This window comes from Columba livia, chromosome 6 (genome assembly GCF_036013475.1).
Source record: "Columba livia isolate bColLiv1 breed racing homer chromosome 6, bColLiv1.pat.W.v2, whole genome shotgun sequence".
NCBI lineage: Eukaryota > Metazoa > Chordata > Aves > Columbiformes > Columbidae > Columba > Columba livia.
In genome coordinates this window covers 6,575,333-6,597,824 of record NC_088607.1, presented here as the reverse complement: position 1 = coordinate 6,597,824, position 22,492 = coordinate 6,575,333, and the positions used below count along the sequence as shown (strand labels likewise).

General features: G+C 40.8%; 1 protein-coding gene and 1 non-coding gene across 2 annotated transcripts in view; both read right to left on the bottom strand.

Moving 5' to 3' along the window:
• Positions 1-3,909: 3,909 nt before the first annotated feature.
• The window catches only part of EIF3A (eukaryotic translation initiation factor 3 subunit A), a 30,765-nt gene continuing 12,182 nt past the window's right edge, over positions 3,910-22,492 (bottom strand). The window contains exons 10-22 of the mRNA XM_065066878.1: positions 21,833-21,949; positions 20,676-20,861; positions 17,776-18,123; positions 17,158-17,262; positions 15,012-15,125; positions 14,620-14,742; positions 13,471-13,624; positions 12,267-12,451; positions 10,421-10,509; positions 8,609-9,450; positions 7,138-7,312; positions 6,538-6,704; positions 3,910-5,211 (exon numbers count right to left, since the gene is read on the bottom strand). Of these exons, the coding sequence (XP_064922950.1) occupies positions 4,970-5,211; positions 6,538-6,704; positions 7,138-7,312; positions 8,609-9,450; positions 10,421-10,509; positions 12,267-12,451; positions 13,471-13,624; positions 14,620-14,742; positions 15,012-15,125; positions 17,158-17,262; positions 17,776-18,123; positions 20,676-20,861; positions 21,833-21,949 (2,847 nt within the window). The 3' untranslated portion in view covers positions 3,910-4,969. The remainder of the gene's footprint in view (positions 5,212-6,537; positions 6,705-7,137; positions 7,313-8,608; positions 9,451-10,420; positions 10,510-12,266; positions 12,452-13,470; positions 13,625-14,619; positions 14,743-15,011; positions 15,126-17,157; positions 17,263-17,775; positions 18,124-20,675; positions 20,862-21,832; positions 21,950-22,492) is intronic.
• LOC135579851 (small nucleolar RNA SNORA19) lies at positions 22,159-22,290 on the bottom strand. The gene has a single exon (XR_010473669.1). It is a non-coding gene; the product is annotated as a small nucleolar RNA SNORA19 (small nucleolar RNA).

Here is a 22,492-nt window from a genome sequence, read left to right as displayed (position 1 = left end):
TTTTGATAATCTGCTCAGGAGGGGTGGGAGAGCAGGACAGTCAGGAGCCAAAACATGCAGGGTGGGCTGGGGAGGAGCGCTCAGGGTTCGCTATCGGTCGCTGCTGTTGTGTCAGGGCTGCAGTAATTAGGAGGGAGAAACTGTTTTTGTGTGGAAGTGTAAAGTCTTCATCAAATGACTACAAAGATGATGTCAGGTGTATTTACCAAATGTCACGCGGCTTGAATTAAATAACACTTGATGGTGGCGGCAGCTGCCCTCCTCCCGCTCAGTGTCAGCTGAATATTCTCAGTCTGTGGGACACCTACAGCTGTTAGATGTGTTGGGTTTTGTGATATCTGCTCCACATAGGTTCGATCTGTATCCACCCCACATTAGAAGCAAGCTGAAGTGTGATGCTATGGGAAGAGTTTTCTTCTGTGCTTTTGTTACCTCCTGGTGGGAAGTTTGAAGATTGGTATGCACATTTCAATGCAGTTGACTGTTACTGGACACAAAAGCAAGAAAGCTCTAAGAAAAACCTTTCTGGGGTGTTCTCTGAGGGGCAGTTCTGGCTGGGCTGGATCTGAGGTGCTTCTCGCAGCATGTGTGATGTGCCCACCCTGCTTGTCAGGTCTGTGCATTAAGCTGCTGTGCAGCAACAGCCCTACAGCAATGTCTGGAAATTCAGCAGGACCCCAGAAGATCCCCAGCCAGCACCTGTTCCTTCCCTCTCTGCCTGTTTGGGAGGAAAACTGTGGGATGGGGGTGTCTGCTGCTGCCTGTCGCTCCGGTTCTGCTCCCATCCTGCGCTCGTACTTGCTGTGGAAAAGCAGAGAGCTGCCCGGCACAGCCACAACACGAAATTAGGCATCTGGTGGGAGTCTTAACAGGTAATAACAGGTAAGGTGGTGGAGTCACAGCTTCAAAAGAGCAGTTATGGGGGGGAACCCCCAAACTATTCCAGAGAGATGAGAAGAGGCAGAACCGAGAGCAAGGCTATTCTGTTACTCTACATGATCATTCAAAGCACAACTTGCCCTTTGAAGCTTTGCATGTCAGTCTCTTATAAAGAATTGAACATCTTAGGACTTTTAAGTAAATGGCTATTTCCTGTGCAGCAGCACACTCCTTGTGGACTGAGTAAGCAGAAACATGCTTGTTCTTCGTCACTCTGAAAAGCCTATAGATAGTGCTTATAGTTTTGATTCCTTAAGTACTGGAAACTATTTACATTAGTAACTTAAATCCTGAGAACAGCAGAAGGTTAATCTGAAAGCAGCCCAGGTTGGAAGCTGTTCCGTGTTCCACAGCAGATGTGCAAGAAAAGGCTGGTACTATTTCATTTATTCTACAGGCACCTGCAAATCAAAAGATTTATGGCCACTGGTTTAAACCAAATATTTTATCTTCAGAGAATCAACTTATTACAGTGAGATGTTCTTAAACGTGTAAGTGATGGGATCTTTTCCATAGTGCTATTTTGGTAAGAGGAATGAACGCAGTGTTGAATACCCTGTGATCATCCTCCGTTACTCTGAGTTACTTCTTATCTAAAACCGTTTTCAGATGCACAGATAACTCGACCCAGCTGAAGTCAGGTAAGTCTGCACACATCTTCAGTGGAAGTCCTCTCTGCACAGTTTGCTCTCAGTCTCAGTGCTGACCAGAGTAGGACTAAACCGTGGTGGCTGTAAAATGTCTGTCCTTCCCATAGACGTGCCAGTTTGACCCACCCAACATATAGGTTAATATATACTGAAGATAGTCTGCTAACACTCACACAGGGAGGAAGATGATTACTTCTCAAATGCCCAGTCTGGGCAAAGAGCGATATGTGAAATCTTCCAATGTGGAACAAGATGTAGCAAAGCCAGTAAATTGTTCTCCTGCTTAAGAGGGGAAGGACTAACAAAGCTTGAATTGCAGTAAGGGAGATTTTGATTAGCAAAAAAACCAATGGAATCACTTGCAGAATATCCATGCTACCATAACTAAATGCATTAATAGTTCTTTTGAAGAGCAGGACCAAACGAAGCGTAGAGCATTTCAGTTCTAGATGCTCCTGCTGTGGCCAGAAAGGAAGGACTGTGTGCTCCCGTTACACCACTCACATACCTGCTGCTTGCACGTCTGCAGGAAACTCCACAGGATGGGACTAGTGCCCGAATAACAGGTGCAGCTTGAATCTTGCATTTCACTGACCTAATACCTTTACTTCGTAGGCTTTCACACAGTTTAACAGCACCTTCTGAAGGAAAACTTATGTGTAGCAGCTCTGTCAATGACAGCAGCCCATGGGTATTATAAAACAAAGATATATTGCAGTGACAGCAAGACCAGGGCTGGTCCTGGAGTGGGAAAGAAACTGAACTGTTCATACCTGACCATCCTTGCAAGATTTGTTTTAACTGAGCAGCATTTGCATCTGTTTAACCAGCAGCAGCCTGAAGTCCTGCCTTCTAAATACAGCATGTGACAGTTTGGATTCTGAGGTTCACTGAACATTTCAGATGTTTAATTGGATATTAATCAATGAATCACAGCCAAAGCTTGGCAGAGAATTCATTTGACTTCAGTGTTTTACAGGTAACCGAACTTTGTGCTCATGTGTAATTACGGCAGTAGATGGAGGTGTCAGCTGGCGGGTTTGGTCAGCAGTGAGTGGTTTTTTCACTGCTGTAGTCAGTATTCTGTCTAAAATGACAAAGCAGTAAAATAAAACCACTGCCATGTCTGTAAAGCTCCCATCTTGCAGATCTTTTCTTGAGCTGCCCAGTCCCGAGAATTTTACACGTGTTGGCAACATCATCACTGTCTCAACTGGAGTTAAGAACACAGATTTGGGAACAGAGATTACGCTGGTGCAATGATCACTAACATTTATCCTTGTGTAGAAATGGCTTTGTTTGGATAAAATAAAAACAGAGAACAGGACTAGAGCCTGCAGGTGAGGGAAGAGATCATCCCCCTCTGCTCTGCGCTCAGTGAACCTCGTCTTGACCACTGCACGCAGTTCTGCTCCCTGTACATGGACATTGCCAAACTGGAGCTAGTTCAGCAGAAGGGCAACAAGACAGGCAGGAGCTGGAGCACCTGCCTGGAGGAAAGACGCTGGGGAGACCAACAGCACCCAGACAAGTACCTACTGGAAAATAAAGTCAGACTGATTTTAAGTCATGGCAGAGCACAGGCAGGAGGATGAGACACAGGGGGTAGAAGCTAAAGGGAGAGTTAAGCTTCTTCAGCTTGGGAGCAGGCAAGTGTTGGCACAGGCTGCTCGGAAAGGTTGTGCAGTCTCCATCCTTGGAGGTTTTCAAGAACCACGCTGGAGAAATGTGGTTCCAGGTAAGACAGCCTGACAGCAGGAAGCTGGACTGGTGAGCTCCAGGGCTCTGATTTCACAGGAAAGATCCTGTGATCCTACAACAGACCAACAGACAGCAAGATGCAGCCTACAGGAGCAGCACCCACCACCCCAAATCCTGAAGCGCTGTGACCGATACGTGCTGTGCTCTGGTTCCATCCTTGATAGGACTGCGTTAGGCACAAAGAAACGTTTCTGTTCGTTTAAAAAACCACTACTGTTCTGAAGGAATTCTGTGACTTAACAAGCAATGAAGTGACAGGCTCCAAAGGCACAAAAATCCAGCCCTCAGAGCATGACGACAACAGCAAGTTTGCCCTGAGAAGTGAACAGGACCCGGAAAGCTCAGAAGAGGCCAGGAAAAGGACAAGAGGAATATTCCAACCTCTGTTCACACACATTAAAATTAAACCAGGTTTCCCAGGAAGAAACCAGCCCAGGTGTTCTCACATCCTCCTTCAGCTGGAACAGAAGCAGGTACCCACACAGGAATTCATTATGCATCTGCTCTGCATTAATGTGCATTGCAGGAATTCACTAAAAAGTCAAGATGCTGAAGCAGCTAATTCCATAAGTTGTTTATTTATCATTGAGGAAACACACAGCAGCAAGTTCTGTGTTGGCTTCAGTAGGACCAGATAGTCAATCGTTGTTACCGCACCCCAAAATTGAAGTCAACGCAGCCATTACTACAAATCACTTTGTTTGGTTGTTTGGTTTTTCTTTTTGAAAAGGGAAAGAATTGACCCTGAAGACAAAGAACTGGAGGAAAATTCAACCATTTCTCCAAAGCCACACATTTTAAATATGACAATATTTATAAATCCTTGAAAGGCATGAATTATCCAATAATGGAAAAAGCAGTTGTGCTATTGGCAACAGAAAATCCATAGGCAGATGCTTACCAGAACACTGAAACTGTAAGAGCTTGAAGGTTTGTGGTTGTACACTGCAGCAGTAGACGTTACTGAACGACTGCAGAACGGCCTCAAAGGCGCCATGTATCCAAGTAAATCTACAGAAAATATCCCAGTGTAGCTAATGCTCATAATGTTTATTGTATTCAATTCAAATTTAAACAACTTAGTGAATTTAGATGGTGATAAAATGTCTCTCGGAAACCGTCTGCCCTCAGAGATACCTATGTAAAGGAGGGCTTTTGTACTTAGAAATTTCTATTTTTCTGGCTAATTATGGAAACTGATGTCGCTCTGCTTTTTCAGTAATTCCACTGTGTGAACAGAGGGGTTTTGAAATGCACATTCTGTGACAATAACACCCCATTCCAAATTAAGAAAGACTAAAAAGGTCAGCCTGTTCTGGTGCAAGATCGAAGCATTACTCAAGACAGCTGTTGGGCTTGCTTCTTTTTACTTTAACAACAAATGGCCCATGAAATAAGCGTCATTTGAAATTTCAAAAACTGGCATTCAATTTCCAACCTTCTGCTGTGAGTTTTGTGCATGATCAATCTATATGAGTAAGTAATTCAAGCTCATGCTTTCATGTTACCTCAAAACATTTGTTAAAGAATTCCAATTCAGAATGTTTATAAGCACAAATACAATCCGTGAATTCGATCAAATCAAAGCTAAAACATTGGTTAAACTCGGTGATTTTCACTTAACGTCGTACAGTGGTCCACCCTTCTTCATCTGTCTCGTTTTTAGTGCGACGAAGGGGCTCCCGCTCCTTTTCAGTTTTCCAGGAACCCTTCTCCTTCTCCCCATCTCTTTCTCGATCTTTTGCTGCTGGTGGGGGAGCAGACGCTGGAGAAGCAGCAGGAGCAGGAGCTGATCGCCGAACTGTTTCACGTTCTTCTCCCCGTTCTTCCCTCCTATCGTCAGCACGCCGCCAGGAGCTTGCTACAAACACAGAAAGACAATAAAACAATGTTTGCCATGCTCCACCAGCAGCCTGCCAGAGTTTAAACAAAGATGTCCAGCACCAACAGCTCATTTACTGATTCGTGGTCCTGCCAAGAGGTAATACGACGATGACAGCCAAATGTACAGTTTAATTTTATAGTGAAGTAATGGACAGGAACTGCTCAAGCCTCTTATAAGATTCAGGATTGTTGTGAGCAACCCAAGTATCATCTTTAAAGCATAATAACTGTAATAAGAATGTTCTGTTGATAGACAGGGTTTATGATGTAAAAAATATTCTTGTATTATCAGAATTAAAAGCACGGAAGTGTCGTCTTAGAAATGACAGAACCCTGAAAACAGAGAAATCCTAGCCTAAGAGCAGTTGTGGAAAATGTTCATGTGCTCGGTATCTCAGAAGACAGCAAATTACTGCTCAGCCTACTGAAATCAGAGGCAGAAGCGGCACCGGAATACACGACTCCAGGGGTAACAGCATTCACAGTGCTCCACTACATGAATTGTTCATTTCCACCAAAAGGGTGTTAAGAATTCAACCCAGGTACGTGAGAACAAAGCTGTGTCAAGTACCAAACCAGACAAATACCAAAAGTTCTCCATATATTAAAAAAACCCACCAATAAATGTCCTCATTGAGAACTCTCAGCCTTCCCACCAGCCTAAGGGCTGACGTGCCTGTTGAGTCCGAGCTCCCACAGCCGGGAGCACCCAAACCCGCACCAGAGACCCAGCGACTTCTGAACTGCACAAATGGAAGACAGGCTATCTCGGGCTATGCATATTTGCTGTTACCGTAGTATTAGAACACAGCAAAAGATGAATAAACATACATAATTAAAACAGGTTAAAGTATGTGGTCAATGTATGTAATTAAAATAGGTTATTAATGAAAATCCATACCATTAATGGTATGAAACCCACAAGGCCTGGTGTGAAAATATTTCCCTTGCATTTTATTTAAGAACTGAGCTAGAAATTACCTTCTGGGATGTCTACCTTGCTAATTTAAGTACAAGAATTTCATTCACCCTTAACATAATGCTACAACAAAAACTGCATACTTCAAATGTTATCCTTCTACTGCAGATGCAAAATGCTGCTATGATAAGAAAGAGTAAAAAAGTTAAGATTAAAGGAAAAATTCTCAGTTGCACTAAAGCTTCTTTCTATTGTTTTCCTTATGCAAAGACAATATTAGTGGCTGAAAATATGACTTATTCCCCTTTTACCAGACCCTAGCGCTGTCGGAATACCGTGCAGGCCCTAGAATGGATGTTTTTAGGAGCACTGTAACAAACGTACGCTCTTCCCGGTCAGATCTGAGCGGTGGTCTTCTGAGGGGTGGCTCTCTGTCATCAGCGCGTCGATCTCTCATGTCACGACCACCTCTGTCCCACTCTTCACGACGACTTGAATCTCTCCAGCTAGAAGTTTCCTCAGCTGGGCCTCTTCTCCAACCAGCGTCATCCCTTCAGCCATTCAAAACAAAAACTAAATGTTAAGATTTCACCTTTGCTATGGAAAGAAGCAGTAATAAATCACACTATGGATATTTTCAGGCCCAGTGGGTCTCAATTTAACATACTGACAGACTTCCAAAAACAGTTTCTGTTCTTCTGGAGCCTAACATGAAGTTCTCTCGATAATGGGTAGAAATAAAAATAAATAAAAGCAGCTGAAGTATTTTGGGATTCCTCTGTAAACAGTTAACATCTTAAAAGTAACAAGCCAGAAAGGCCCCAAAATGCCACTATCCATTTACTGCCTTAAAGTGTTCAATTTAATCCAAACCAACCACTGTTCCTTTCACTGGCGATGTCACATTATTTCTTTAACCGCAGGGTGCTTTTTTCTTGGCTTGTAACAGAAATATTCTAAAGTATTTAAACAGAGAAGTCAAACCTGGGACGCCGGAAACGATCATCTCGATCGAAATCTCTCTCTCTGTCAAATTCACGCTCTTTCTCGTTTTCATCCCGATCTTTGTCTCGATCCCACTCCCGGTCCCCGGGAGCTCTGGACTCGCGGGGAGGTCCCCAGCTGTCCTCACGGGCCTTTTCTCGCTCTCTCCATCCCCCTGCGAGCAAGAAACACGGTCAAAGCAATTTGTGACTGACCTCAGATCTCTCTGTAGACAAAGAATCCTTTAGTTCCCTCACAGAAACTGGTTCTACAAGTTTCGCTCTCCGAGGATCCAACTCAAGATGCTTGTAAGCAGCATGCACGTCTGAGCAGGAGGTGTAGGCAAAACACTGCAGAAACTGCTTAATGTAAAGAGCAATATATACCTCATATATGGGGACTGCCTGTAACAGTTTAGCAGAGCCAATTATACCCTGCAGTTTTCAGTCAGAAACCACAAACTCCTCCAAGTCTCGTGCAAAACAAGTGCCGGAAGAACTAAAGGGGCAGCTCAGACAGCAGATTACTTTGTGAAAATCTACACGTGGAGATTTTAGACAAACAAATTTTCATGAACGTACTCTTTTTTAAATCACTGCTTTAAAATATGGCTGTTTTTTTACGGTGCATCCTGCAATATCATCCAGTTATTTACGAACAGGAGTTCCTTCTCATGCAGCCTAATATAAAAAAATGAACACTTATGAAGTTCAAGTATCAAGATGTATGATAACTCTGCTACAGGCTTGGATTACAGAATTAGTGCCTACTTTATAAAGTTGATGTGCCACATAAATCTGAATAAAAAGAACCAGGAAAACAAAGTCATATCTAACATTTAAATGTCACCAACAGTTCTGAAAAGAACAGTCATAGTAGTCACCATCAACAAGACTTAAAATTAGAAACAAACTATAAAAGAATAAGATGATTTGTATTACAAGGGACCTCACTCAGGTCATCTAGTCCAAGCTCCTGCTCAAAGCAGGATATTCAAGAAGGCAGACACAAAAGCAAAGACGGAATGATAAAAACAGGAGTATCTTTGTGCACATAAAATCAGCCCCACTTGAATGACGTATCAAAATCCTCCTTAGGAGGAGGTTAATTTCAGCACTACAGAGGGGGTAGGGAAGGAGACCAAGGTGTGTGGACCTGGTGAGAATGTTTCTCTCCCATCAGAGCATTCAACTTGTTTATTTTGGTTTTGCACACAGGTAAATTACCAGCATTACTACCTGAGCTTTAGGTGTCTTTCATGCAAGCAACAGACACTGCTGCATTTTATTTTTTTTTTTTTAAATTCAACCAAATTAAAAGGTTTAATTATAGTAAGGAACGTCCACATTAGCCAAATTAATCCAGACATTTTCAGAGCTGATTCTCTCATGTCTGGCACCAAGTGCACTACATCCATTATCTATCAGGTTAACACACACTTTGGAGGGAAGATTATCATATTATATTTTACCTGGTTTACCAAATGGTCTCCAAGGACCTGGCCTTGAATCATCACCACCACGCCATGGACCTCTGTCATCATCTCGTCTGGAGAGCCTGTCATCATCTGCACTGCGCCATGGTCCCCTGTCATCATCACGCCTTGACATCCTGTCATCATCCATCCCGCGCCTGGGACCTCTGTCGTCATCCATCCCGCGCCTGGGACCTCTGTCGTCATCTGCAGCACGCCAGCTGCCCCGGTCATCATCCAGCCCACGCCTGGGTGGCCTGTCGTCATCCAAAGCCCGTCTGGGCGGCCTGTCATCATCCATTCCACGCCTGGGTCCTCTGTCGTCATCTGCCACACGCCAACTGCCCCTGTCGTCATCCAAGCTGCGCCTGGGTGGCCTGTCATCATCCAAAGCACGTCTAGGTGGCCTATCATCATCCAAAGCACGTCTGGGTGGCCTGTCATCATCCATTCCACGCCTGGGTCCTCTGTCGTCATCCATTCCACGCCTGGGTCCTCTGTCGTCATCCATTCCACGCCTGGGACCCCGGTCGTCATCTGCAGCACGCCAGCTGCCTCTGTCATCATCCAAACCACGCCTGGGTGGCCTGTCCTCATCCAAACCACGTCTGGGCGGTCTGTCCTCATCCCCTTCACGTCTAGGTGGCCTGTCCTCATCCCCTTCACGTCTGGGCGGCCTGTCCTCCGTTGATTCCGTAGAAGGACGTTCCTTTTCTTCTGCAGCACCACGTCGTGGCAGATCATCCCCTCGCCGGGGCAGATCATCTCCTCGCCGGGGCAGATCATCCCCTCGGCGGAAAGATCTGTCGTCATCTCTTGGTTCTCCTCGACGCCAATCTCTACAAAACCATAGGAAATGAGCAAAAGGAGAAGCTGTTAGATTGACAGTATCAAACACCTCAAGGCCATTTTGGAATTTAACCACTTGATGTGTGGTTGCAAACACATTTACAGAGCTTGTTGTTTCCAAACGCACATATTGTAATTGCTTTCATTGCTACAGGAAAGTGGCAGGTCACAGACTGACCAGTTCACAACCTCCTTCAAAACTAGTTTGAAGGGGATAACTACAATCCCCTCTTAGTTATCTGCTACAACACAACAGAGAAGAGGTTTGGCTTCTACACCAAGCCTAATTTGACAATCTTGGGCTAAGTCTCAAAGAACCAGTATTAAAAAACCCACAACCATCAAGTAAGTATCCCCCTTTTCAGGGGGATTTTGAGGAAATTTATCTTCCTAAACTACAAAAATCCCAAGCAATAGTACATCACAGAGATGTACTGGTACCTGCTACTTGGCAAGAGAAGAGAAAGCACACTGGAGGTGAAACTCATGGATTAGAAGAAAACAAGCCAAGCAAAAAACACCCCACAGGTTTAAAAATCCACTATGTTACTAAAATGTAAACAAAAGAACAGCAATGACTTGCTACAATACTACAGATGTAGGAACCCTGCATTTGTTTGTCATCCTTCCCCATTCTGTACTTACACAACGGACACCCATGTTTGAGCAGTACAGAGATTTTTAATTTCAAAAAGGAACCAAGTAAGCAACCGGTTTATCAGCTGCGGAAGGCACCTGCCAGCTTTCACATACCTAAGCTAAATAAAATGGGAATGTTATCTGAATGCACCTCTCTAATTCTGAGATCCTTACAAAGCAATTTTTTAATAGAAAGTAACTTTCAGAGGTGTAAAGGCACGAGGTATTACTCAATTAAGTGCAGCTTTATCAGTAACAATAAAGAGGGAGCCTACACATGTTGAGCCCAATACAACCGGTGCTTGGTAACCCAACGATTACCTTTCCAATGGTGCTCGTCGCCACTCAGATTCTGGCTCTCCGCCTCTTCTCCAAGAGCTTTCAGACTCCCTGTCACCCCAACGAGATTCCTGTATGGCAAAAGAAATCCAGAGAGAATGTCTCCAATACTTTAAAATTAAGATTTTCAACAGATTATTTATTCCTTTCAGAACATACTATACCATTAAAAACCTCACTTTTACACTGTAGAGAATACTGAACAATCAGGAGTTTAAATAACTGAAGTGTAGTCTTAACTGACTATTGTTTCTGGCAGAGTTTAAAACCAATATGGTTCCCTTTGGGGCACAAACTTTACTAACAGGTTAGGATACATGCTAACACACTAAAAAGTTTTCGAACAACTGTACAAACAACAGCCACAGTGAACCACAGCTACCACCTCTTAACACAAAAAAGATGTTGCACAGTTTCACTTTCCTGCTGCTTCATAACAGCAGGAATGAATGCAAAATATTACTGGGGTTTGTGCTTTCTAATCAGATCAGAAAATGAAACTAAATAAACTGAAAGCTGTCTATAGCAGGTACCATTTTGTTCCAGGTTTATACAGCACTAACATGGTACCTCAACGCACAGAACAAATTAAGTACTTGTGACTACACAGGTTGCTAAGATGCAGGGCAGAGAAATAATTGATATTTCTTTAAATAAAGGTAAAATGTCTCTCCCCATTGCTAGACAAACCATTTAAACTATTCCTCACACAGTTGTTTATTCCACAATCCCACCACAAGAAGCACATTAGGTAAACCATATCAACTATATGATTTCACATACTCACAAACCCTCTGGTTTTAAACTGCTCTTTGAAAAGTGTTTTTATTTGTCAAAGTCTACACTTCAACCTGGGGAGTACACAGGTTGTGCAGGATCTCGCATATCCACTACTCCATGAGTATCTGTTCAAATGTTTTCAACAACCTGACTGTAGAAACAACCCCAACAAACAAGGGTGGGCAAAGAAACAATCCCAAAACTGCAAATGGCATTTTTCAAGCGGAGCAGGTATCTTTCTCAGAAACTGAGTCAGCTTTTCCCTATATCCAAGTTCCCATGGCTACCAATTCCTCTTATGTGAAAAAGAGTGGTGGGTGATCAAAGCCTACCAGGTAAATAATCAAAACAATTTACTGCAGCTCTTATCACTTCACAGCATTACTCAAAGAAGTTTGCATTAAACAAATACAATGGTTATGGTGGATGAAATTAAAAATAGTTCTCTTATTGATAAGGTTGGAAAAAGTGGGAGCATAGAATGTTTGTGGTACTCAGTTACATTTTTACATCACTAAGCATTTATTTGCAAATAACCTTCACTGTTGGATTGGAATAATGATTTTCCCCAATACTTATATTTGTAAATGGAAAGCTGCACGTACCTCTTGTTTTTATGTTTTATGTTATGGCATATTTCTTATAAAATCTAAATCTATGCTTTTACACTTAGTCTGGGATTTCTTTCAGTGTCTACTCTAATTCCTACCTTTGTGATGAGTCACTATACTTGCTTCCAACATAGCTTTCCTCTTTTGCATGAAAGAAAATTGTATTCAATATTTATTTCAGTCTTTCTTTGGTTTGGTTCTTTTACAGCTTGGAGATCTGAGTAGTTTCTTCATTGTAGTTTATTCCTAAACTACAGACTCCAGATCCTGACAGTGAGCTGAAACTAAGTGACAATCACTGAACTATTAAATTAGCCACTTCCGCTACGACTTAAAAAAAAATAGACTATGATTTTACAATGGTACCATCCTCTTCCAAATAATCTACAGAAGAAGCAGTAGTCAAAAAGAAAGCAAACCTGCAAGTATTTACCCACCTTTCTTGAAAATGGGTCATCCAGACCTCTCCTTTCTTCTTCTCGACGACGCTCCCTTTCTTCTATCTCCATTTCTCTTTGACGTTTTTTCTTCTCCAGTTCTTCCAGCTTTTTGACACGTTCCTGGTATTCACGCTGTTCCTGCTCACGTTTCTCACGCTCAATGCGTTCCTTTTCCTCACGCTCTGCAGTCAGAAAAATAAATAGAATGTATTGCCAAAATAAATTGTGCTGCTGTATCTACAGAAGGGTTACAAAATACAATCTCTCCCCTTTGACTCTTTAGAAAAAAAAAGTCAGTCAGCATTTCGCAGGATGTGTTTAACCACAGAAACTGTTTTCTGGAAGAATCGTAACTCCAAGGCAATAGGAAAAGAAACCTTGATACATTCAGTAACCTGACATCCTGAACAGCTGCTGGTGAGGAAGGAAAGAATCCAATACCTCTGTTTTTATTCAATGTACAGACCACAAATGTGCCAGCTAAAATATCAATAACTACCTCAAGCATGGTACAGGATCCCTTCCTTAGAAAAGGTCAAACAAAACCAAACAAAAATCAGCTAGCAGTATCAGAAACTTGATATTCAGGACCTAGGGCTTTGCTGGTTTGATTTTTAAATATTGCTCGATAATGAACTCTGATACATAAAATCTTCAGCTGACAAGTAGGAAAGAAATTTACCTTACAGGACAGCTACCAGCTCTTCTGTTCTAAAGCCTGGAAACAGGCTACCAGACAAAGCAATTCACAAGCACAGCTGTGTGAGTTGCTAACAATCCTTGTGTTCTTGATCTGACACCATTGTTCCCTTTCCATTCCCTTTAAGATGTGCACAAACAAGTGGAACTCTAACAGACTAAAATCAAAACTCAGTTTTTCATTGGCCTCCCTTCCTCCATCTCCTCTCTTCATGTCCAGGAGAAGGGGAGGGCAGGAAGCACTCGTTTGCTTTCCTGTTCCCTTCCTCCTAAAAAGCTTTACCATCACCTCTGTGCTGCACACATAAGCATTCAGAAGGTGCGTGAGGTAAAACACAAAGGTATGGTATCTTAATACAAATGACCACAGTCTTCACCACTGATGGAAAATGAAGAGACTTCTGCCAATACAGCAAAAACAAGGAAACCAGAAGTCAGCTGAGTACACATCTGGAATGGGTCAGGCAAGCAAAAGACAAAACAATCACGTTCTCAGTTATACCTTTCAGCAGCTGTTCCTCTCGCAATCTTTGCTCTTCTTCCTCCTTTTCTCTGTAGTAAGTAATGCGCCTCTCTTCTTTGCGTTGTTTCTTGCGTTCCTCCAAACGATTCCGCCTCTCTTCTGCCAACCGCTCCTGGAACTGCTTGAGTTTATCCTGAAACACAAATAACAGACATGAAACCACTGCAACTGTAACGTTCAAGAGCTAGACAGTTGCACAAATCACTAAATAAAGCTGCACAGAAACACAAACCAATGGCAACATATCACCTTTGCTCCACTGAAAAACAACTACCTGTTTGCATTTCAACCTTTTCTGAAATAAACTGCACAAAAGGGAATATATTCCTCCTTAGAAGAAAGACAATCAGCATGCACAATTGTAGTCCTTTATCTGCTTTTTCAGGAAAGTAATGACCTGAATAATAATTTACCTGTACCTAAAATACATTAACTAAAATTACCTGTATTTTTGCAAAAAATTATATGCAATTACTTAAATTATTTTATCATAATACCTCTTTTGCCCTTTTTTCCAAACCAGTTCTTCCTGCAACATAGCCAAATAATCAAAGCTACAAACAGCCTCAGCAAATGTGGAATTTTTAAAATGCAGAGCAAGAAACAAAGGCATAGTTCTTTCCCTGCCCTCCTGGCCTAATTTGTTATTGAATTTTGCAAACACAAAACATAACTTGAAGTACTAAATACGTGAACTGTCAAAATAATTTCCAAATTCAAACAAAAATATTAAAAAAATATAGACAAGTATTTCTAGCTATTTCTCGGCTTCAATATCATTGTCTGTTATTCCATCCCCACAGTAAGTGCAGGTTATTGTACAGATACAACTGTTTGCTCACATGCTGCCCATGATCTCTTATTAACAGCTGTATTGAAACAAATAATTTACCTATGTTTTATTTTCTGTATCAGCTATTCCAGATGTTGCCAAAAATTGTAAGCGATAATATAGGAGTGGGTGCAAGATATTTTTTTTAATTGGTCAAAGCAGAAAATAAACAATTCCATAATTCCGAGCCATTCTAGATACTAATTTCTTTCTAATTTTCATGAAGAGTCACTGGGTTACATGTTTAATTCCTCACTTGATGGGAGTATCTTACTACAATCCCAAATCTCATGTACCTCATAAACTGTTCGTCGTGACGCTTTGAGCCTGGCTTCAAATAAGTCTCTGTCCTCCAACATCCTTGAGAGTCTGTTCTTATGCTCAAGGGCTTTCTCACGCTCCAACTGCAAAGTGGTGATCTAAAAGCAGATAATATAAAACATATTACAAAGGAAAATCTTACTATATATTAGCATTCGATCTACCTCAGCCACGGAAAAGAGAAATTATCTTTTCCTCTTTCAGATCCTAGACAGAAGATACTGTTGTGCACAAAGAAATTGCAAACCTAATACTTCATATCAACTTTTTCCCTTCCCCCTTTGGATTCAGCTAGAGAAAAAAGACTAAACCCACTACTTTACATTCACTGCTAATGGTTTTTATCACCTGAGCAGAAGTGTCTTACCCTTTCTTCTTCCTGTTGCTCCCACAGCTCCATATCATGCACTCTTTGCTCTTCATAAGCAGTCTTTATCAAAGGAATTTCTTCTAAGCGCTTCGCTCTTTCAAAATAGTCAATCTGAATAAAGATAACACACCTTTAGCACATCATAATGCAAAGACCAAATCTGGAAGTCTCAAACTTCAGCATTTTCCAAAGAAAACTCTGATACCTGGAGACTTCTCCAATATATCAGACACATTTTGTTTAGTAAGAGCAACCACACTGGACCAGATCAAAGGTCCGCTTAACCAAGAACCTGCCTCTACCACTGGCAAGTAAGTGCCCTTCTAGGCAAGGATGCAAGAACAGAGGCAGGCAGATATACAATACTTGCTCAGCACCATCGATCTATCAGTATTTCCTATGTTTAAGTTTTTTTATGTATTTAGTAGGTACTGGTGGATTTCTCCTCTTGTCCTTTGGAACTCAAAGAAGCTTTTCACATCCATCAGCATACTTGGGAAAGAACTCCTGGGTGTCTGTGGCTCACAGCATGAAGGACCTTCTATCTACAAACAGTTCTGAACATGGCTCCTACCAGCTTCCATCTGATGCTTCGCAGTTCACTATCACTTAAATGCAAGAACAACTACTCCACGTTGTCAGCTGTTACACCAGGTACACTCTCATACTGCTACCACATCCTCTCTTCAGAAGTTTTTTGGACATACGGGTGCTAGTTTACATAGACATTTCCACATCACTGATAATTCTTGTTGCCCTCAAACTTCCAGTCCAACCACATCCTTTTTGAGATAAAGACACCAGAACTGCACACAGTGCTTGAGAAGCAGAACCACCAAGTTCTCAAGTAACACTGTGAAGTTTGAAGCCCATAATTTAATATGTAAAACTAAAGATCGGGGGATTTTTTTTTCCCCTGACTTTCCCTAAATATTTTATATCTATCTAAAGTGAACATCATTCAAAGACCCTTCCTTTTACCCTACAGCTGCTAGTTTTTCTTTGGTGAAGAACCTTGTAAAAAGCTTTTTGGAAAATCCAACTTAGTTAGAACAACCAGATCACCCTTACTCACAGGTTTGTCTTGACAGCTTCAGAGAGCTCTAAGAGGAAGCCCCAGCTTACAATTCATTCACAGAAGCTATGCGGACCTTTCCGGGTAGCCCATATCTACCCAGGTGTGACTTGTAAATAGTGAACCATGAGGCAGTGGTGGCTTGCAAGAGGCTGTACGTCTCAAACAGTGATAAGGTGGAACGGCTGTGGCAGCAGGGGAACTCTGTGGAGGCTAAGCAGCCAGTGACCCCTCTCTCCCTCCTCTGTCTCTAGACAGAAGCCCCCCCAATGCAGTAAGCATTTTTGCACATCTTGACTTAAACAGATATTGTGTATTTGGGGACCTTGGGTGCTGACTCACCTTAATTCCAACCAAGGGAAATCGGTGAATCTGAGTCACCCTTTCCCGCCTGTGCTGGTGGGACATGACACCAGGTGACTACTAATTCTACTGTTTTAATTCTCTGCTACTTTGCTCAGCATAAGCATCACATTTGCAGGCCTGCAGCATGAGAGATCTTCATTGCAATCTTTTTAAGTAACTTGCCACTTTCTAGTATCAAGCCAGTTTTAAGTGTTACCAACAGTTACCAACTGTATCATATAATCTCTGTTTCATTCTTGAATATAGTTGGAAGTCCCGAGTGAGTTTCACCTTGCCCATGTTATGTATTTCCATTTAACTACGACAACATGTTCCTCATGCTTTTATAGCCAACCAAGTTTCAGGGAGATCCTATTTACCATCTAGAAGGACTAACAGAGTTAATTAATTTAGCTTCTCTGTAATAGCCTCACCTTTTTTGAACATTTAATCTTCTCTGAACGTTTTCCAATTACAAGCGTTCCCAACTAAGACTCAGTTCACAGCTTAAGGGCCCTTTTTCAAATCAAGTTCATTAATTAGAACAGATTTGTATACTGTTACTAGAAACTCAGATGGTTTATAACACATTTACCCTTTTTTTTTAGTTTCATACAGTAACATTTTCAACACCAGTATCTTTTCTCTCTCAAAAAAAAGAAGTTCACAATCACTAACTAAACTCTTGTATTAACATAGTTTTTTACGCTTCCTCCTTGGTACCTTTTTCTCCTGATTCTTCAGACGTTCCTGAAGTTCCTTCTTTTCTTTTTCCAGCTGTTCAACTTGTTTAGCCATAATGAAGTCAGGATCCAGTTCTTCAAGATCCTACAACAAAGTACAGCTTTCAATACAAAATTAAGCAAACACTTTTCTGTTAAAAATATGGTTGGTTTATTTAAACTTCTCTGCAGTTTTCCCTCTAACTTTTAAACTACTTTGCTTCAGAAACACTCTCTCCTCTGGGTAGCTTGTATTTTATTTTTCAAGATCTCTAAAGCATTTGTATCTCAATTTTTACTTGAGACACAGTCCAGGTACTACAAATGGAAACTGGGGGTTTATTCTGTATTTCAGGTATAATTTAACAACAAAGGGAAAAACCCAGCTGGACTTAATTCCTCCAGGTAAAAACAGTCCTATCCAAACACAATATTAAGGTTTACTTACACTGGTAAGCAAATTAAATATTTAAGTGACATACTGTCTCACTTTTAAGAGACTGTTCAAGACTAGTTACTGTATAAAAATAAGAAAAACCATGACATTCAGGCAGCCTAACAATGTAACAGCAAAAGCATTAAAAAAGTAACTCAAAACTGCAAATAAGAAGTTGTCTACCTCAATATCAATATCTTTAAACGCTTTGGCTCCCAGTTCAGTCTTCTTAATCTGCTCCAAGCGCTCACGAACTGTCTTCTTTTTGATCTGCTCATGCTCTTGCAGAATCCGCTCCTTCTCTCTTTCCTTCGCCTCCTGGCGCAGTCTCTCTTCCTCAGCTTTCCGGACTTTTTGTAATTCTGCTTCACGCTGTTCCAGTTCTTCTTTTTCACGCTGAATGTTCAAACTTTCAAGGCGCTCTTTTCTTTCCTCTATAGTTTGACGACGTGCAAGAATACGCTGATGCTCCTTCCTTGAATTTTTTAAGAAGGCAGTGACTGCCTGTTGGTGCTGTTCTTCCTTCTCTTGCTGAATTTAAATTAAGGATAAGACAACGATGGTTACAGGGTCTCTTTAAAAAGGCTTTCAGAAAGCACAGCAAACACTTTTCAAAGAAAACTCTAAGTTAGTTTTACTCTCAAAACTTTCCAACTGTGTGGAACTACAACTGGAACGGCAAATCTAATCACTCATGCAAGTGAGATAACATGGTAGTATCAACTGACTAGAACTGCGTGCACGTGGAGAACGTTGTCGGTATCAGACGCACCTTAGGTATGATATTTTCACACTTCTTCTGTCAAAAAATATTGCATACCTGCATGTTAGTGATATTTAAGACTCTAACTGAAAGAGGGGTAGAGTGTCAATCTTGTTTGTCTCTGCAAGTGTTAGCAAAAGTAGCACCACACGTACTGTGTTTCACCAAAGCTCCCTTGCTTTTAAAGTTCTCCGTTTTTCCAAACACACTAACATAAGAGAAAAACATCCTAAGTGACACAAAACACTATCTGTGAGATGATAAAAAACCTGATGATTGTCTCTCAACAATTTAGGTATAAACTCTCTATATAAAACGATTTTAATTAAACAATAAAAAGCACTAGACGTCTAAACACTAGCATATAGAGTATTTAAGCAGCCTTCTCACTCCCCCACCATTCTCCTCCAGAGCACCTACACAGTTCTTTGTAGAGATTCACGCTGCACACATTAAGAGGTGTAATTGTGCCCGTTTTAATCACTTCAGCAAGCAGCAAAACACTCCAGCCCAATCAGCTCCCTACGCTCCCTCAGTCACGCTGCTCTCGAAATGTGAGCTGGCTCGGAGGTATTTTTAGTCATCTGTCACTTCTAGGGCACTCAACAAAAACAGTGAAACATCCATTCTTTGCTGCGGATCTGCAAGCACTTAAAGATAAGTGGAGGTGCCAGAAACACAAAAATGAAAAGCTTCAGATAAATTTAACAAATTTGTGAATTATGACAAATTAACAGAAATTAAGCTTTTAAGCACACGAAAAAAGTGAGAAGTTTTGATCTGAATAATGAAAGAAAAATTATATCAACTTGCTTTATAGCTCCTCTAACCACACAGATTGGTATTAAGCTTCCTACTGTATTCTAATTTTATAAGTGTAATTACTACCATTTATGTCTTATTCACCTAATTGTACTGACACCTCAAATATAAAACTATTTGTCATTTCCATCTACGATGACAGTTTTTTCTTTCAAAACAATCAATCAATAATAAAAGCTTTTTAGAGTAAAATCTACATGCAACTATTTTGACCTTAAACACTATAAAACAGCTAATGTACGTTCAAGCTAACATAAGTAAGCTACCATTAGGTGTCACGACAGTCCCACTTTGTGTGTTTATATTTTAAGCATATTACTTAATATTTCAACCCAGATAAAGAGTCTACATGGTATCTTGCTATCAGCTTTTTTTCCATAAGCACAGATTATTTGATATGTTCAGTATGAAATCCTTCTTTCAGAAACATACAGTAAAAGAAAAAATTACCACTCTCTTTTGAGAGAAGTGAAGGTTTAACTTGCCACAACCAAAGCACGCTGGGAATGCGAGAGTGATTTACACCTTGTTCCAAAGGCTCTGGAGAACCTGAAATGTGAGCTCATCAGGGAGTCCGACCTTGAAGCCAACAGCCCCAGCAAGGAGGACGGGAGGGACAAGGACAGGTCAGGTCTTGAGCTGTGGGATCTTTTGTTCATGTCTTTAGATTCCACTACGAAGTTACATTTCAGGTTCCTCACCACAGCAGTTTCTCCAGGAAAAATAAAGCAAGCAGGCTCCTGGATTTTCAAAAATGCATGCATAATTTGAAACAAATCCTAGCTCTCTAGGCCCACCTATGGGTAAGCTATTACTAGGTATATCCTAAACCTGATACATGCCAGACCCAGCAATTTAAACTCAGGCCTCTGGTGTACATTTTTACATCACTTTAGTCAAGACATAACACTAATTAGTTGAGTGCGTTAAGAACAGCACAAAGAGCTGACTACCACCAATTTAATCCGCAAGTATATAAATGCAGCCCACCATTACTGTCAAATTATATCAGAGATCTGAAAAACAGAGCAACACATTTCTGAAAATAAATATATGTTCAAAAGCACTCATCTGTACCTAACTCAAATCCTTGCAATGTCATGTTAATCATTAGACAGCTCAATACCTCTCCTATGTCAAGGAAAGGTAAACCAAGTAACTCCGTGGTGTATATGACCTCACAACTTCAAAAAAATCTCGTCCTGCTAAACCAGAAAATATAGATCTATTAGAACAGGTGAGCATGTAACAGATGCAGAAGGACACTTTGTCATTAATAAATACATTAATGCTACACTACATTTGCATGTATTAACACCTCAAGGATCAATTATCTGTTCTGCAATAACACTATTGACTACCACTGCACCGAAAACAGATTACTGGAAGGTCAAACAAGTAAAAAGTAACAAAAGGCTGCATAAGGTCAACAAATAATCATCCCATAACGCACATGTCAGAATTTGTCAACATTCTCAGAAGACTTAAAATGACTTACCAGTAAGTGAGGAGGCTTAATGACTGCAAGAGCCTTAGCCAGGGCTGAGGACATAGCAGTCAATTGATTTCTAATTTGCTCAGAAGGCATGCTTTGGAGTTGAGGGCCCAGCGGAGCATCTTCTCTAGTACAGTAATTCAAATCTGAGCCAAAACTCAGTGTCCGGGTAGTATGATCAAGGCGAACCTTTGGGAAAAAAATGAGAAAAAGGATTGTATTATTTACTAAGCAACTTCTCTGTTGCTCTGCCTATGACCAATATGAGCCAACAGAAGCTCTAAGCAGAAATTACTCTTTAAAAAAAAAACAAACTATGAGAAATGCCAAATCAGGAGAAGAAAAATAGAACCATGAATAAAAGCTTGTTTAATTTTCATGGTTTATTTAAATAAATAAATAAATAAATAATCAGTAGAAGAGGCTGAACTTTCAACGACTCCATGAAATGAGCACTGCTAGAGAAATCATTCTTTCCTCTTCCTCCACGTTAGGAATATGCGAAACGAGAATCCTGACTTTGATATAATTGCAACACATCTAATCCCTAAGCTAAAGTTGTGTGTTAACCTAAATTAATTAACTCAGCTTTTTCTAAAAACCTAAATGGATGATTACTGAGCAACCTCAACCGAGAACTACTTATATCTCATCAACAGCTTAAACATTTAACTACAGGTTGTGATTAATTCTATACAGACATCTTTACCAACGATGGAGAAACAGCCCAGCCACTGATGCACCTCTCAGACCTTGGTGTTTTACTTCAGTCACTCAGTTAGACAAAACCCAACAGCAGCGACTGCTGGCTCTTCAGTCTTGCACAACTAATTCAGCACACTCAGAAATTTGCATCCCTGTTTGTTAGACTTGCTTCAGAATATTCTGGACTAAATGACTGGGCTCACAGAGCTAGTTTCATCAAATTTCTTTTCAACTTCTACTGCACTTATATTAATGCTTGTTGACCTAAATCAGAAATACACAACAGAATGTCAATAATTGTCAGTTCTTAATATATTATCACTCACATCTTTTACTCTAGTTTATCTCCACCCATCAGAATCAATTGTCTTTCTTGCCTTCAATGTCAAAGCGTTAGTTTTCATCTAACATAATCCATGAATCCACACATCACGAAGTCTTTTTACAGCACTTACTTGTAAGTCACAATGTCTGGCTGCATCAACGATACAACGTTCCAGCTGGAAAGCATCAACAAAAGGAACCAGGGTACACAGACGAGAAAATTCAATGCTTTGATAAATCTGGGCCACCTGTATGTGAGAGCAGAAACATTAGGTATTTTTCCTCATTAAAAAGAGATCAGAAATAAAAGTTGTTGTATGGGCGATAAAGCTAACTTACTAAATTGTCAAGAAATGAGTGTATGCATATTAATATAACTGCAAATACTCTTTCAGGATTTTCTTTGTGAATTGTGTTCAAACTTGAACTAAGATAAAATGCCATTCCTGAATGGCTTCTTTGTATGAAGGAGACTGGCAGCAGTAACTACATACAGCTATGCTGCTAATTAGCCTTCAGCAATTTTTTAGCACATCAGAAATAACACTGCTCGTCACTTGTAATGAAAGCAGGTCAATGAAATGTGCATTTTATAAAACACCTAAACACACAAACACAAAAAACCACACACACAAAACATCCCACCCAAACCTTACTCCAAAAAGCTTTAAGAAACAACGAATTACCTTATGTAAGACAACACAGATCCGTAATGAAGAAAATCTAGGTAAGACATTATGCCACTGTGTGCAGCCACTATTAACTATAGATACTACGGTTGTACTTAAAAT